Raw genomic sequence first — 18,656 nt, forward strand, 5'->3', positions numbered from 1 at the left:
CTTCTGGCTAATGTTAGTCTTTTAAGTCCCAGCACATTCTTGTGCTTTATGATACATATGTTTATGCACAGATATAAGTATGTTGTTGCCTCCTTGTATACTGGAACTCAAACAAAAATTATAATGCTTAAAATATTAAATGTAAGAAAATTTGGAATGACTTTTAAGTCATATTGATGCACACTTTTGATGTGCACAATCATATTGATGATGAACACTTGTATTAATGTCCAGATGGAGTCCATATGTGAATGGTTTTGGGCATTCTGGGCTCATCCCCTTAGACACCATTACCTTGGTCTTTGTCATGTTGCTTCTTGACATAACTGAATGACTGACAGTGACTCCATACTGGATTGTCAAAAGATGTCCAGAAAGTTCCGTCTCTCTTACTGTATATACTGCCTTAGTCTAATTCTGTTTCTCAATTTGCTCTGCTTCCTACACTGTAGCTAAGGTCCACTTGTGCCCTAACTCTAGAACCCTGGTGTGGGGCTTACAAAACATTCATACCTTTAATCTTATTCCCTCCTTAAAAGAGCCTCTGGAGTGATGGCACTACCTTATGGGATATTATGGCTTACCCAAGATTATGTGTTGAAGGCAATGGCTGGGTTAGCCAAGACTAAAACTTAGATCTCCTGACTCCAAAATCTCTCTTGTTACCACTGCTACCTCTGTCAGTGATGTAGCTACTGAGAGCACATGTATGCCCCTGGAATTAGAGTGTCATGGAAGGGACCTTTGAGATCATGAGAGTCATTCAACCTTCTATCTAATTTAAATCTTTTACCATAATATTTTAGGTGAACAACAAGCAGAATTTTTACATTGATTTTTATTACTAACAAATGCTTACTACACATTTATGGTAGCTCCTTACACATTCGTTCATTTATTCAATCAATCAACAAACAATATTTCCTACCACAGTCTTGCTACTTCCCTAAAGCAATTATCTTTTTCTGTAACTATAAATGTTTTTTGAATTCTCATTGAACTGCTCTTAAGTTTTCCAAAATAGGGCAAATTTCTTTGTTTAAATATTTTCTTTCTTCATAGTCATATGGACTCACATCTTATTATCACTCTCTGCACATCGGCATTGCCAGTCTATTAAGATTGTCCTTGTTGTCTAGTGCTAGCTCTTAGTGCATGCAAAAGTTTTGGTTAGACTGTTCAGATTTTATTAAGAATGAAAGAAGTTGTAAGAGTGGAATTCTGTAGTTGAGCTGTCGTAAGAAGGTTGTTAGTACAATTTTGCATTTTTTCACATTTAGTGTATCACTATTTTTTCCTGTGTAGTAACAGTCATTTTAAGAACTATGTTAGTTCCAGTAATTGAAGGTATAACAGCAAATCAAAACAAAAAGAAAAAAAGGATCCAAAAATAAAGATAGTATAAGGAGTCTCTGAAACAACTTCAGGTGTACCAACATTCACATCATGGGGTTGCCAGAAGGAGAAGAGAAATGAGAAATTGAAAACCTATTTGAAAAGATAATGACAGAAAACTTCCCTAACCTGGAAAAGGAAATAGTCATACAAATCTAGGAAGCATAGAGCATCCTAAACATGATGAAGCCAAGAGATCCACACCAGGACATATCATAATTAAAATACCAAAGGTTAAATACAAAGAGAGAATCTTAAAAGCAGCAAGAGAAAAACAGTTACAAGGGAGTACCCGTAAGACTATCAGCTGATTTCTCAACAGAAACTTTGCAGGCCAGAAGGGATTGCAAGAAATATTCAAGGTAATGAAAAGCAAGGGCCTACAACCAAGATTACCCCACCTAGCAACACTGTTATTTAGAATCAAATGATTTATCAAGAGCTTCTCAAAAAAAAAAAAAAAAGAGCTTCTCAGAGAAGGAAAAGGTAAAAGAGATCATCACCACCAGTCAATATTACATGAAATGTTAAAGGGCCTCCTTTAGGAAGAAGAAGGGGGAGGAAAAGGTAAAAAATATGAACAATAAGTTGGCAATAAATACATGTCTGTCACTGTCAGCTGATTTCTCAAAAGAGACCTTACAAAAAAGAAGGGGCTGGAAGGAAGTATTCCAAGTCATGAAAGGCAAAGACCTATATCCAAGATTGCTCTATCCAGCAAAACTATCATTTAGAATGGAAGGGCAGTTAAAGTGCTTCTCACATAAGATCAAGTTAAAGGAGTTCATTATCACCAAACCCTTATTATATGAAATGTTAAAGGGACTTATCTAAGAAAAAGAAGATAAAAATATGTACAGTAAAATGACAGCAAACTCACAATTATTAACAACCACACATAAAACAAAAACAAAAACAAACTAAGGAAACAACTAGAACAAGAACAGAACCACAGAAATGGAGATCACGTGGAGTTATTCATAGGGGAGTGGGAGGAGGAGAGGGGGAAAAGATACAGAGAATGAATAGCATAGATAGTAGGTAGAAAATAGACAGGGGAGGGTAAGAATAGTATGGGAAATGTAGAAGCCAGAGAACTTATATGTATGACACACGGACATGAACTGAAAGAGGGGAATGTGGGTGGGAGGGAGTGTGCAGGGTGGAGGTTAAGTGAAGGGGGGGGGAATGGGACACCTGTAGTAGAATAATCAATAAAATATATTTAAAAAATACATGTCTATCAAGAAATGAATCTAAAAAAACAAATGAAGAATAGAAACAGACTCATAGATACAGAAAACATTTTTTTAAATATTTTATTTATTTATCTTTAGAGGGGAAGGGAAGGAGAGAGGGAGAGAAACATCAATGTATGGTTGCCTTTTGTGTGTCCCCTGCTGGGAACTGGCCTGCAGGGAACTGGTCTGCAACCCAGGCATGTGCCCTGACTGGGAATCAAACCGCGATTGTCTGGTTCACAGGCCTGTGCTCAATCCACTGAGCTACACCAGCCAGGGCTGATACAGAAAACATTTTGATGGTTGCCAGATGCAAGGGGGTTTGGGGAGATGGCCAAAAAGGTGAAGAGATTAAGAAGTACAAATTGGTTGTATAGAGACTTTAAGTTCAGAATAGAAAATATAATCAATAAAATTCTAATTACTGTGGTGTCAGATGGGTACAAAATTTATCAGGATGATGATTTAGTAAGTTATATAATGTCTAATCACTAGGATGTACACTCGAAACTAATATAACATTGTATATCGACTATAACTGAAAAAAATTTTAAAACGCTTTAAATTTAGAAAATAAAGACATTGTTGAACAGCAGTGAGTGGCCCAGCTGACAGGAGGGGACTTGAAGAGCTTTGTGTTTCTTGTCCCAGGCATAGGAACTGAGTTTGCAGAGTACCAAGTCTGGCATTTGTCAAAACAGGGTTGATGTAATATCAAAGAAGCAAAGAATTCTCAGGTATTATTAAAGGTGTCTTTTAATATGTTTACAGAAGTAATATAATAATGGAAAATAATCTAGTCTGTAGAAACTTTGCATGTAGGATCTATTTCTGAAAGTCCTTGATACCCATTTAGTTAGAAAGTTGCTAGCCTTTCGTTTTATTTACATTTACTTGGACACATGTTTTGATCTAAGTATTACCTTTGAAAAACAAATGCATGCCCCTTAACACCTAGTTGCCAAAATAGCCACAGATTCAAGCAGAACTCTAAATTCCCTAGAAGCTAGGTAGGAAGCCACTTACAGAATAGCTATTGTATACTAAGTACAACTGAAAAAAAGAGTTTGACACTGAAGTCACAGTGACCATATCTGTCTTGTGTTACATTGTTTTTATTAGATGAAATTTTTTGTACAACAATTTTTTAAAAAGTACCAATTTCTTGTCTAGCTTTAGGGATATAATAAGTTTTCAGCTTCTCTTTGAAACTTGTATGTTGGTTGGTTTTTACCTCAAGTAGGTAAAGCATCAGTTGCCTTGATGCTTTGATCAGATGGGTCAGGTCTCTTGGTTTACTTCCTGTTTGGTTGCAGGTCAGTCTTCGACTTCGAAGACTGAAAGCAAATTGGATCCAATGAGGTAAGAAGTTACTACTGTAACTTTGATTAGGAAAGCCTACAGTAGACATATGCATGATTTAAAGACCAGTGTCATAGAAATAAGCTTTAAGCTAATACACACATACACTCCATGAGGAACTTATGGAAAATTGGGAATATTCAGGAGCCTGGGATAAAAATTTCTCTGTTTCCTTGATGAGCCACTTATAAATTTCCCCAGCACTACTGGTGACTTAGAATTGTAGAAACAGCACAGCGTTGCTAGAATGTGATGACTACTGGCCATGTTCCCTTGCCATTTAGGACTTCCGAAGGAGGAAGTGTGGCAGTAGTAACTGATGCAATCCTTGACCAGCTGAGGCCTCCAGAACCCCTGGCTGAATCACCTCTGTAAACCCTGCATCAAGATTCTGATTGAAATATTTTCTGTTTAGTGAAAGAATATTTTAAATGCAATTTACAAAAGAAAGTGATTTTTTTTCTTATGTAGAGAATAGTATGAACTACTTGAAAATTACTGAATGGCTTTTCATTTCAGACTGTATTGATAATTTTTAGTTGCTTTTAGATTCAACATGTAGTAAGTATTTCATTCATTGCAGACTTTTAGAAGCATGGATGGCACATTAGCTTAATATTGTAGTTATACGTATCCAGTGTAGAAACATATATGTGTTGTTTTTTGATCAAATAAAAGTTTGGAGAACATTTTCCTCTTAGCGTCTTTGATCCCTTTTTCCCCCTCTGACTATAAATCATAGAAGCAAATATTAAGTAGACAGGTAAAGAAAAGGAAGTCACAAATAAAATAGGCACTTACATTTATTGTGTTTGCAAGGTTGTTTTTGAGAACACCGCATGTTTCTTAAGACCTTATTTCTTGCCTATTTTATAGAACTCTGGCCTCTTAACAGCACAGCTTTAATAGCTTTTTGTGGGGCTCTTGGTTTATGTTAGCACTGACTGGCGGGAAGAAAGAGGTCAGGTTTCACAAGAAGGCTGTAGACTTGTAAAAATCTTACCTAACTGGCAGAAACAAAGTCCACATCAAGGAGAAAGCTGAGATTTGCATAAGGACATGAGATATTTTGCCATTTAAGTAAGTGCAAAATGTTTTGATAAGGCTGAAAATAGTTTGTGAACTAAAGTTTTAGGAGGTTCTAACATTACAATTGTAAAGGATCTATTCATTTAGTCAGCTTAATGCCCCACTTAAAAAAAATGTAGAGAAACAAATACTTTGAAGGAAACAATGTTTAAGACTATTACAATATATTCATATTTACATGCTTTTCTAAACTTTCTAAGTTTAGATGTAAAATTTTTTGTAACTTATTTTTAATTTTAAAATGTTTTATTCACGTATTCTTTTCCTTGTAATTTTCAGATTGAGGGCACTGGTTGGGGAGAGAATCAAGCGCCTGTGAATCACAGGTGATATCTGTCCAAAGTATGACAAGTTCAAAAGACTAAAAAGGAGGCAGATTAAAATTAAGGATGAGGGATTTTATCAGGTAGTAGGGTGACAGTAGAAAATTTATGAAGACATGTGCATACAGGCATATAAAATTTGTTTTTAAATGTCATTAGTTTTTCTCAATTATGTGTATTATAGAAAAAATAAGTACAAAAAAATCACAATATGTAATCCTACCACTAGAGATTTGAACTTAATTACCTATCTTCCTGTAATATATCCTCTACTATTTCATCATTCAGGTAGGGGATTTTATCCTCCAAATAATTTATCTATGCATGTTAAAAATGGGAAAATTGTTTCTCTTTCTCTGCATTCTATGTACCTTTATGTAAAAGCTACATAGTCTGGCTTAGTAGAAGAGAAAAATTTTTAATCTTAAACTACTCTGCCTATGTTAGAGCTTTAAAGTTTATTTTTATTGCATAGTGGTCACTGACATCCTTTGTTTGCCTTTCTTTAAGTCACCATTTCTAAATTAAAAGTAGTTCATTCATAGCAAGACACATTCTACTACTATTATACCTCCAGCACCATGACTAGTTCCCTAGGTGTCTAGCAGTGCCTTGACTACATGTTCATGTTACCCTATCTGTGTGTGTACACATATGAATGTAATTATTATAAGGTTCATGTAATATATTAATATCTTCATTTTACAGAGTTTTGAGGTTGAATAACTTCTCAAGGGCACACAGCTCATGCATGCAAAGCTGTGATTCTTACCCAGATCTATACATTTTAAAATCTGTACCCTTAACCACAAGGCTGTATTGCTGTACTGTCTCCCTGTATCCACCTAAATGATTCTCCCTGTTTACTGGATTTTATTCCTGATATTCTTTAAACCAGTTAAGGCTAAAATTTTGCCTCATCTTAGTATCCTTTACCTCAATTTTCTAATGCCTTAACTTCTATCATCAAGAAATAAGAATAAATTAATATTGGAAAAAGAAATACTGTTTCTCCTAAGTTCATTTCAACAGAGCCTCAAAAATTATATAAATTTTCTTTGTGTTAATTGCTGCTTTTTTTAGGCAGGTAAAACTCAAGAATGTCTTTAATTAAGTCTTAACAACAGCCTAACATCTGAACTATTAGTTAAATCAGGATGAATAGATATTTGAAAGTGTTTATATTATTAATCCCTGACCTGGTTTTATAGTTTCTCTGTCTTCCATAATATGTCCCATTTCTTCTCATTCTTATGAAGTGAGAATCTTGTGATGGTGAATCACCAGTCCACCTGATTTCTTACATGTTCTCTGGTCCCCACCAGACTGTCTGCCAACCCTCCATATACTGTAGTACCTTGGTACTCATCATTAATTCAGTTCAAGAAGTGGTGAGTAAGCGACAGCTGATGAAGCATTTTCTCTTGGAGAGTAGGTAGCATCATGATTCATACAAGTACTGGCAAGTGCAGTGAGTGGTGAGCCAGCGCTGAGTGCTGAAGTACATTTTCTCAACAAAATGCGATGAGTATCAGGTTTGATGAGTTCTGAAGCTGATGAATACCAAGGTACCACTGTATAGGTATCAACCAGAAACCTCAGAACCATTTGGGTCCTTTTTGCCATTTCCCTTGAATTTCTTATGGCCAAATCATATTGTTCAGTGTACAGCGTCTCTTATTTGTGCCTTTCCTTCCATTCCTGCAGTGTCTTCTGTTATGCAAATCACAATCTGCTGTTCTAGTAGCCTCTTAAATGGTTTCCCTACCTCTCAACTCTTTCTAAGTATTTGGTCTTTTGTTGATCAAAAGTATATATAGTCTTAGAACTAGGATGGTAACAATAAAGAAATAAGTTTGTATTCCCAATTGGGTGCTTGGTTTATTGTGGGACAATCAAAGAAGAAATTACTCAGATAGACTGGAAGAATTGCTTTATGATGTAAAGCTGAGCTCTAGTAGATATTTTAGTCTAAGAGAGGGAAAGGCTGGAGAAGAATAAGGTAAAATTACCACATTGATGGCCAGAACTAAAAGTCACCACCTTACATATGGACAAAGTATTATGGAACCAAGAAGAGAGATTAGTACTTCATAAAGCTGGCATTACATTTATAGAATCTTAGGTCCTTATTACCCCAAAATACGAATGTTTGACATAGTTTAGTTAATTATAGGAAAATGAGCTTAGATTATTACAGAGGAACCAGGCTATTATGAATGTTCACCTGATATTTTAAAGAAAAAGTATAACTACACTTGATATTTTGGAGATAAATATAACCATGTGTTCTCTAATTCTTCAGTAGGAAGGGCATTGGTTTGGTGCAGAATAAAAATGTTTGTTTTTTTTTTAATTTTATTTATTTATTTATTTATTTATTTTTAGAGAGGAAGGGAAGGAGAGAAGGAGAGAAATATCAATGTATGGTTGCCTCTCGTGAGTCCCCTGCTGGGAACTGGCCTGCAACCCAGGCATGTGCCCTGACTGGGAATCAAACCACAATCGGGTGGTTCGCAGGCCCGCACTCAATCCACTGAGCTACACCAGCCAGGGCCTAAAAATGTTTTAAAATAGATTGACATCCTAGAAAATTATTATAGCAAAAATTAAAAATAAAAATTGTAACGACTTTTAGAATTTGATGTTCTTGAATAGGGGTTCTCAGACATTTTAGTCTCACTCTTTATACTCTTAAAACTCATAGAGGCCCCAAAGAGCTTTTATTTGTGTAGGTTATACCTATTGATACTTAATATTAAATTTTTAATTAAATATTAATTTACAAATAGAAACTGATTTATTACATTTAAAATTTTTTATTTTTAATTATATTTTGTGATTATGTTATTACAGTTGTCCTGATTTTTGCTCCTTTGCCCCCCTCCACCCCTCACCTCCCACTTTCTCAGGCAGGCTTTACACCTTGTTCATGTTCATGGGTCATGTGTGTAAGTTCTTCAGCTACTCCATTTTCTATACTGTACTTTACATACCCATGGCTATTCTGTAACCACCTGTTGTTTGTACTTCTTAGTCCCCTCACCTCTTTACCCATTCCCCCTCAACCCCTCCTATGTGGCAAGCATCAAAACATTCTCTATATCCATGATTCTGTCTCTGTTCTTGTTTGCTTACTTTTATAGATTCAATTTTTGATATTTATTGTTCATAGTTTTGATCTTTTTCTTAAATAAGTCTCTTTAACATTTCATATAATAATGGTTTGATAATGATGAACTCCTTTAGTATTTTTTGTATGAGAAACTCTTTATCTGCCTTTTGATTCTAAATGGTATCTTTGCTTGGTATAGCAATCTTGGCTTTAGGTTCCTGCTTTTCATGACTGAGTATTCCTGCCAGTCCCTTCTAGCCTGCGAGGTTTCTTTTGAGAAAGCAGCTAACAGTCTTATGGAAACTCCCCTGTAGATAAATAACTTCTTTTCTCTCGAAGCTTTTAGATTCTCTCTTTATATTTCAATTTTAGCATTTTAATTATGATGTGTCTTGGAGTGGATCTGTTTGCATCTATATTGTTTGGGGCTCTCTATGCTTCCTGGGCGTGCATGTCTATTTCCTTCACCAAATAAGGGCAGTTTTCTTTCCTTATTTTTTCAAATAAATTTTCAGTTTCTTCCTGTTTCTCTTCTCCTTCTGGTATCCCTGTGATGCCACTGTTGGACCTCTTGAAGTTGTCCCAGATGCTGCTTATACTATCCTGGTTTTTTTTTTTATTTTTTCTTCTTGTTCTGATTAGTTGTTTTTTGCCTCCTTATGTTCCAAGTCATTGATTTGATTCCCAGCTTCATCCACTACTGTACTGTTGTTTCCCTGTAAATTGATCTTTATTTCAATTAGCGTATCCTTCATTTCTGACTGGATCTTTTTTATGCTATTGAGATCCTCACTAAGGTTCGTTAGCATCCTTATGACCAGTGTTCTGAATTCTGCATCTGATAGATTATCTCCATTTTGTTTAGCTCTTTTTCTGGAGAAAGAACAGAAAGATCTGTTCTTTCATTTGGGCTGTGTTTCTTTGCCTCCCTGTGTTTGTTTCTACGTATTAGGTAGAGCTGTTTTGACTCTCTGTTTTCATAGTGTGGCCCAAAAGTAGTAGGTGTCCTGTAGCGTCCAGTGGCTCCCCTGTCATCTGGGCTGGGTAGTTGAGGTACACCCTTTGTGTGGGCTGCGTATACCATCCTCTTGAAGTTGAACCTTGGTTGCTATTGGCAAATCAATGAGAGTGATTTACCCAAACCAGTCAGCTACAGGGACTGGCTGTGACCACTGACCGCCATCTCTGTCCTCCATGAAGGATCAGCTGTGCAGGGGCAGGATGGTGGTACTATGAAGTGATCTGTAGTTGTCCACTGGGTGCACTGACCCTGGAGATTTCTGGCTGGTGTAGGCCACGGTCAGCCCCAACCTGTGTTTTGCCTGGAGACACACTGCCTGAGCTATAAAGCAGTCTGAGAAGGCTGATACTTGTGCCAGGCTTGGAGATGCCCAGGCGAAGCTTGGCTGGCTTCTGCTAGTCCCAAATGTGGACTTCATTGAGGCCAGGTGTTGCTTATTTGAGAGGATTTAGGAAGCTGTGAAGCCTTAGCCAAGACCAGCCATTCATATAGAAAAGCAGCTTGGGTGGGCCCTAAATTGCATGGGGTGGAGTCTCTAAGGATCTCCAAGGTTGGTCAAATAGTGTTAGCCAGGTTGATGGAGTCTCAGATGTGGTAATAGCTCGCCAGATCTGTGGGGAGAGGGCTTAGAAAAGGGACAATGGCCTCTGCTGGCCTTGATGCCAGACACTTCAGTTTCTCCCTGTATGTTCCTGGTGCCTCTCAAGCTGCTACTCCAGTGCTGGAACTCAGAGAGAGTACGTCTTTGTAGGTGAGTCCATGTGTGAGTCTTTAAGAGGGACTGCTTGAGGCTCCAGCAGTTTCTTCCATTGACTCAACCTCCACTGGTTTTTGCAGCCAGAAGTTGTGGGGACTTACCTTCCTGGCACTGGAACCCTGGTCTGCTGGGAATCTTTGCTCCTGATGTAGCCCTCCTGAATTTTTATCCACCACAGGTGGCTGTGTGACCAGCCCATTCCTTGTATATCTGCCCCTCCTACCAGTTTGGATGGTTGTGGTTTCTTTAATTCCGTAGTTGTCAGACTTCCATTCAACCTGATTTGTGATGGTTCTGAGTGATGGTTGTTTTATATTTTAGTTGTAATTTTTATGGTGTTTGTGGGAAGAGGTGAGCCATGTCTTCTTGCACTGCCATCTTGACCTGAAGCCCTTATTACTTAATAACATAATACATTTAATCAACACAACTATTTTCCAAAGCAAAAGAAAATTTAGTCAGAGTGGCACTGTTTGAGCTTTAATAGAAGATGGCTGGATTCATACATGTATCTTCTTCTGCATTGAGTCTGTTGCGATGTCACCTACTGTATCATTTCTGGAAAACACTGTACACACAAGAGAAATGAAAATGAAAAGGCGCATACTGGTGATCATGAGAATGGTTTTTACCTTGTGGATCCACTGACAACAGCCATTTGAGAACCACTCTTGAGGAAGCAGAAAATTTTTGTTACACACAAAAAGTCACTTTATTTTTACTCCACCCTTTCTGGAAGAATATTTTCTAAGAACATTTTCACCATTATTCACTGGCTGTTTCCTATTTCTCTAAAGGCCTGTCACCCACTTACAAACTAATGAAGTCAAGTCCAAGGCAGAGTTTTTTAGTCTTTTACCCTTCCCAGTCTAATGAGGCATAAGTCGTCTAGACCAGAGTCCCTCTACTTTTGCCCATAACTTTTCACTTTATTGATAAACCATGAAGGCATATATACTTTTTGAACTGGAATCTGAGGAGGGTCAGTAAGACCACCATTGAGGCCCTTCCTTTGTGTCCTGGGAGACTTAGTAGAAGAAAGGAAAACCACACTATTACCTGGAGCCTGGATTCTGTCAAAATGTAAAACCATGGACCCTGACAACAAGTTCCTGGAGGCCAGCCTAGAGTAGTAAAGAATTATCTCTAGAAAATACCAACACTTGAAGATTTAGCTTTATTTTGGAAATAACATAAGTCTAAAAATAGTCTCGAGTCTCTCTACTTTTTTTTCATCAGCATGCCATTTATCTTAGCTGTCTTTTTTATTCTGCAATATTAATACCAACCTCATTTGACTCCAAACACAGAGTCCTTGTTTTCATTAAGGTATCTGTAGAATCTTGCCCTTCTCACTGCCACCACCCAGTTCTGTCATTCCTGTTTAAACAGCCCATTGGTCTTGGTTCTAGGCTCTTCTTTTCTTAGTCTATCACGTAACAGTGCCTGATTAATTCTTTCCAAATGCTACTATCATGATACTTTTTCACTAAAAAATCTTCATTGATGTCTTAATTTGTACTATGCTAGAAATCTGCTTATCTCTACTCTCCTTCCACTTTTGTCATTGTCTTCATGTCAATCCTATTTTCCCCCTTTCATTTAAACTCAATATATTATTCAAAACTCAATTTAAAACCAATCTCTGTAAATAGTTTTTACCTGTCCAATCAGAATTCATTGATTTCCCTCTCCTGTGAAATAGAGTGGTATTTGAAGTTTGTATTTCATAGTTTGGTATGTAATTAAGTACCATTATTAATTTTGTTTGTTTCAGTTATCTTAATTTTTTTTCCAAACAAGTTGTAAGTTTTTTAAGAACTTGGTTAGAATTTCATCCTGGGAAAGATCGGACTCCATGGTTTGGGCAGCTGCTCAGTGGTTTTTCCACAATTATTCCCTAAATTATCTTTGTGGTAATTATGTCGTGATGGTCTTAACATCTGAGTAAGAATTCAAGTCTGATAAATGACACTTAGTAGAATGCTATTTCCAAGTATGGTATAAGTTCATGTACTTATTCTGAATTTGTCAAACTTTATCCTGTAGCTATTTCTGCATTTGAAGTTCAGCCAATTTCTACTGAGGTCCAAGAAGGTGGAATTGCTAGATTTGCATGCAAGATTTCATCAAATCCTCCTGCAGTTATAACATGGGAATTAAATCGAACAACTCTACCTATAACTACAGACAGGTAAAGGCAGCTTTGTCTTTGGAGAGATGCAGGAGTAATGAACCCTTTATTATGAACTCATTTTTATTTATAATGTCAATAATCAACTTCTTAAGACACTTCAAAATTAGACAAAGAATTAGATCATCAGTCTCTGGAATATGGGGCATAATTCCTGTTTTGGGGGATCAGATCATAATTCAGAGAGCCTGCGTTACTGCTTTGTTCCTTTCCTCGAATAGCTCCTCCAGTCATAGGACCACCTGAGTAAATGGATTGCAGCCTAAGGATTTGGGAGACCAGATTACGCTTTTGCTGCTGGCATTAGCAGTGCTAATGAAAAGGATCTCCCATGTATATGCCTTGGTAGATGCCCAGTTCTGTCTCCACTTTCCACTTCCCAGTCCCCTCTCCTCTACACATGCTCACATACACACATGCACACATGCACCTCCCAAGGTTCTGAAGGTGGTTGAAGTTTAAAAAATCAAGAACTTTGTAGCAATTTCAAAAAGTTTGATTCCTGTCCTAAGGAGTAGCACTGTTCCTGTGTAGGCAGAAATCATTTACTAAAGTGGTAGGGCACGTAGATGGAAGGACTTATTCAAAGAAGTACTTTTTTAAAAAACTTACATTCAGGTATGTCTTAGAGGATACATCGATAGTAATAGGCAGAAAAGTCAGGAATCTGAAAAACTTAAATGAAGCTCTAGGCCACCAGTTAGCTATATCTAAGCTATCATGTCGAGTGAGACTGTGTAAAATTAAACTGATAGATACCAAAAACCACACACTGCATAGTTATTTGTTTTAGAGAACTATAATGACCTGAATGAAAACAGTTCAGTCAAACTAATATTTTAAAGGTCTTTAATGTATTTCATTCGGTGGTTTTAAAAAGGTTGAGTATACAGGGTCTGGCACAAATAATGCCCTGTTTTATTATAAAATCTTTCATTACAAAATCATAAGCATGTAATTCTGTAACATAACAATATCACTCTCAAGCACATCATATGACATCTTAGGGGAAATGTTCAAATTGAAACTATAAATTATTACACCCATATTATTACCCTACCAACCACACTCAAGCAAGCATTACTGCTTCCAGCCCCTGTATTAAGTCTTACAAACTAAAAATCTACTACAAAGTGTTTAATCATCTGTCTTCTCCTAACAGGATAACTGCCCTACCAACAGGAGTATTGCAGATCTATGATGTTGGCCCAGGGGATGCTGGAAATTACCGTTGTGTTGCTGCTACTGCAACTCACAGGCGTAAAAGTGTGGAGGCCTCCCTAACAGTGACTCCAGGTACTTCACAGAAGTTTGTTTTTTTGTTTTTGTGTATGTTTTTAATTTTTAATGGCACAGCTATTAATTTTTATTATCTGGCTATAAAGTAGTATAAATACACCAGAAAGTAGTACTTTAATTTTATTGAAAATATTGTAGTCTATTAGGAAAATGGTCATTTTTTATGTATAAGCAACTTGCTTCTTTTGGAGGCTCACTTGTTTTATGTTAGTGTCAACATCTTTAAGAAAGATTGAATATTTTAAACATTTTAGTTTTTTAAAAACATGTAAAACACAGAAAAGAGAATAACAGTCATTCATTTCTACCAGAATTGTCCATTGTCATTATAGAGATATTTGTTTCCAGTTTGGTACTTTTTGTTGTTTAAGAAAAATTATAATTTGCATTTATGACAATAATGCCTGCTTATTATGAAATGTTTATAAAAGTAAAAAGTACAATCATAGAAGTTTTAAATAGCCGCAATTCTAATACTCAGAAATTATTATTGTTAACATTAGGTGAATATAATTTTTTATATTTTACCATACATGATATAATTAGAAGGGAAATAGCTAGGGAGATGAATGTGAAGAGAGAAATACATAAATGATTAAAATGGAATTATATTTATCGATGCTGGTTTCTATTTTAAAATAATTAATTTAAATTTACTTGAATATAGTAGAAGAAAACTTAAAGTCACTGTTAAACTTCATATGAGTGTTTTCACAAGGTACTACTTTCCAAAAGATCTGTTAAGTTTAAAACTTTTTGAAAAACATCAAGAGACATTAAATAAATGTTTGAACCTCAATTAAAAATGAATGAGTAAAAAAAAAGGAATGAGTAGAAACAATCCGAATGTCCCAACAGCTTATGAATTAATAAAATGCATTTTATTAATATAATTATATATTCTATTGTTACTCAATAAAAAGATAATGAAGTACTGGTACATGTTCCATTTTGAAAATATTACGCTGTTAAAAGAAGCCAGCCACAAAGGACCATGTAGTGTGTGGTTCCTTTTCTATGAAATGTCTAGAATGGGTAAATCTAGAGAGACAGAGAGACAGGGTATGGAGAAAAAAGATTGAGGAGTGACTACTCATGGGTATGGGGTCTCGTTTTGGGGGGATGAAAGTGTTTTAAAATTGATTGTGGTGATGGCTACACAACTCCGAAAATATTAAAAACCATTGAATTGTGCTTCAGATGGGTAAATTGTTGTGAGTCATATCTCAATTGTTTTAACAAAAGAAAAAATAAGTAACATATTAATAGATATTTTCATTCATTTCACTTATATTCTACTTACAACTTGTTTTTATATTCTGCCTCTTCCTCTCCAAAGCTAAGGAATCTAAATCCTTCCACACACCAACCATTATAGCAGGTCCACAGAACATAACAACATCTCTTCATCAGACTGTTGTTTTGGAATGCATGGCCACAGGAAATCCCAAACCAATCATTTCTTGGAGCCGTCTTGGTATGTCTGTCCAAGGAGGTGGTAGGGAGTCTTACTTGAACTTTGTTCATTATAGTGAAACTGATAAATGTTTATTTCATAGATAAAACACATGTTTGGCAATTAGGTGGCTTTTAACTTTTTATCATTTTAGTGTGTAGAAAAATGGTTTTAGTATAGGGAATTTCATACTTTTATGACAGGATTGTTTGGAGAGCGATCTTTTGAACTAACTTTAGATCACAATTTACATTGTTGTAACTGAAATATTCCCTTTGAAATAGATCACAAGTCCATTGATGTGTTTAATACTCGGGTACTTGGAAATGGTAATCTCATGATATCTGATGTCAAGCTGCAACATGCTGGAGTATATGTTTGTCGGGCCACTATCCCAGGCACACGAAACTTTACAGTTGCCATGGCAACTTTAACTGTGTTAGGTATGTTTCTTTTGTTCTGCATTCAGGAGAATCTTAGATGTTCACATTTGCTGTTTTATCTTATTCATAGCTTACTTTTCCACCTTTCTTGACTTTTGTATCATTGATAAGGTCAATAAGAATTTTCTTAATCTAATAATCAATTTTCAGAGAAAATTTAAGTCCTATGTTAAAATATAACTATTATTCTGAAGTCACCATTCCCTTTACCTCCATACCATTATATTCTTTCTTTCGTAAGCTTCCCCCTTGTTTCCTCCTCACCCACCCATATATTTATATACCCATTCACCAGTCTAAAATTTTAACCTGTTCATTGTCTATAAGCATTCCTAAGGGGCTATGCATTGGGTTTAGTAAAGTAGGATTATTGTACATATTTCTAGAGCATTTATATAGGTGGTCTCAATAGAAAGAGTCTGGGAGAAGTAGACATCTAACCGAAGAATGCATAGAAAAGGGGTCCGGATATAGATTTATGCAGAGTGTAGAATGGAGGCTCAAAATTGTTAAACATTTTCAGAGGTGGGACTTGGTGATTTGCTATACTCTTCCTTGACACTATCATTCCTGCTGGGTCCACAGAAAGAATTTTTCTTTTTTCTTTAAATATAGCTCCTCCTTTGTTTGTCGAATGGCCAGAAAGTTTAACAAGACCTCGAGCTGGCACTGCTCGATTTGTATGTCAGGCTGAAGGAATCCCCTCACCCAAGATGTCATGGTTGAAAAATGGAAGAAAAATACATTCAAATGGTAGAATTAAAATGTACAACAGGTAGGCTATGCCATTTTGCTGCTATCTTAGACATGATATAATAGCCTTAGTAAGATTTTTAAGATTTTTATTTATTTATCTTTAGAGGGGAAGGGAAGAAGAGAAGGAGAGAAATATCAATGTATGGTTGCCTCTGTGCGTCCCCTGCTGGGAACTGGCCTGCAACCCAGGCATGTGCCCTGACTGGGAATTGAACTGCGGTTCCTTGGTTCACAGGCCTGCGCTCAATCTACTGAGCTACACCAGCCAGGGTTGGCCTTAGTGAAATGACTATACTTATAATATCAAGTACTTTGGTTATCTTGGTACTTAAAACTAAACTAAAATAAGGTTATATCAGCATATCATAGATAGTTCTATATGTGGATCATGGAAGTGGTTAACTACACTGAACGTTGGGCAGTTCCCCAGACCTGGCTTGTAGTTCTGATGAGCAAATAGCTAAGTAATTAGTAAGCATATTAACCCTTAAGGGTTTCAGTTCTTTCTTCCATAAATGAGGAAATTAGAAAAAAATAATTGATTCTCTAAGAATTTCTCCACAAGTCAAAGTTAATGTTTTAAGAATTTACTTTTATTTATATAAATATGAATCTTCTCGTAACATTCTCATTTAGGTTGCACAAAACTTTAAAAATTTTGGTTGACCTTAATTTTATGTAACATTGCAACATTATATAAATTAGATGCTATTACAGAGTAATATACTTTCTCAATGAAAGCCAATTTTTTAAAAAGATATTGAGCTGTCATCTAAAGCAACAGGATTCAGATGTCACAAGTACCTATGTAGACTCAGGAAATAAGAGTGATTTAACTTTATTTTACATCTTCTTAGAATTTTTCATAGAAATAATTTTTTTCTTTCTTCAGTAAATTGGTAATTAACCAGATTATTCCTGAAGATGATGCTATTTATCAGTGCATGGCTGAGAACAGCCAAGGATCAATTTTATCTAGAGCCAGACTCACCGTAGTAATGTCAGAAGACCGACCCAGTGCTCCCTATAATGTACATGCTGAAACCATGTCAAGTTCAGCCATCCTTTTAGCTTGGGAGAGGCCACTTTATAATTCAGACAAAGTTATTGCTTATTCCGTGCACTACATGAAAGCAGAAGGTAAGTAATTTGAGGAGTGTTTATTTAAATTTTTTAAATTTATTGATTTTAAAGAGAGGAAGGGTGAAAGAAACATCGATTTGTTGTTCCACTTATTGATGTGTTCACTAGTTGCTCCTTGTATGTGCCCTAATTGGGTGGGTAACCAACCTGCAACCTTGATGTATAAGGATGATGCACTCTTTAACCAGCTAAGCTATTGGCCAGGGCTGATGAGTGTTTGAGTCCCACTTTTTATCATGAATTTGTTTTCAGTGTGAATGATATTTTACATAATCCATATAATGTTTTTGAAGTTCTTTGCCTTTCTGTATCTCTTTTAATAAAATGATCTATCATAGTATGTATCTGTTTCTCTCTAAATTTTTTATGGTACACTTTGTGAATATAAGTATAGTTAAAAATTTTTTTTATTCAATCTCTGCCAGGTAAAATATATAGAGTGGTGTATTTATGGATTTTATTTCAGCAAAGATATAAATTTGTTAACTAAGACTTAATATGCCAATTTAAGTAAGCAGTTACATAGAACCAATGGTGTAACTGCTTAATAAAACAATGCAGTACAGTCACTGTAGCATGTTATTTTTAAAGGGGGGAAGTAAACATTATCAAATTCCCATATATTTGATTTTATGTATTTTGAATGTTTTCTAAAATCACTTAGAACTCTATATAAACAAGATAGAAAATTGAACAAGATATTACTAATGTATCATTCAGTATATAAAAATAGAAATCAGATCTGTCTTTAGTTTTTTATTCAGAATTATTATTACATTTCTGGAATCTTTTGTACCTTAATTGTTTCTTTTGGTAAATAATTTAGAGGAAAAGGAAAAACTGCTTATAAATCCTAGAGATTTCTCTATTGATTTTTGCATAGAAACCATAGTAGAGGTTTAAGATTTTACTTCTGTACACAAACAGCCTAACTTTAATGCAATAGACATTAAAAACAAATCCAAACACCCAAGGAATGGGGATATACTATAATTGTTTATAGAAACAGGTAGTTGTTTATTGTTTTTTGTCCTTTGAAGTAGTATTTTGAAAAGGAATAGT

At 35.6% G+C, this 18,656-nt stretch overlaps 1 protein-coding gene across 1 annotated transcript in view; it reads left to right on the forward strand.

Moving 5' to 3' along the window:
- Positions 1-18,656, forward strand: part of PRTG (protogenin) — a 127,078-nt gene that overhangs the window by 37,946 nt on the left and 70,476 nt on the right. The window contains exons 3-8 of the mRNA XM_037151127.2: positions 12,353-12,497; positions 13,660-13,793; positions 15,136-15,273; positions 15,537-15,695; positions 16,311-16,470; positions 17,344-17,591. Coding sequence (XP_037007022.2) covers positions 12,353-12,497; positions 13,660-13,793; positions 15,136-15,273; positions 15,537-15,695; positions 16,311-16,470; positions 17,344-17,591 — 984 coding nt within the window. The remainder of the gene's footprint in view (positions 1-12,352; positions 12,498-13,659; positions 13,794-15,135; positions 15,274-15,536; positions 15,696-16,310; positions 16,471-17,343; positions 17,592-18,656) is intronic.

This window comes from Artibeus jamaicensis, unplaced genomic scaffold (genome assembly GCF_021234435.1).
Source record: "Artibeus jamaicensis isolate MK-2021 breed Jamaican fruit bat unplaced genomic scaffold, CSHL_Jam_final contig_548, whole genome shotgun sequence".
Classification (NCBI taxonomy): domain Eukaryota; kingdom Metazoa; phylum Chordata; class Mammalia; order Chiroptera; family Phyllostomidae; genus Artibeus; species Artibeus jamaicensis.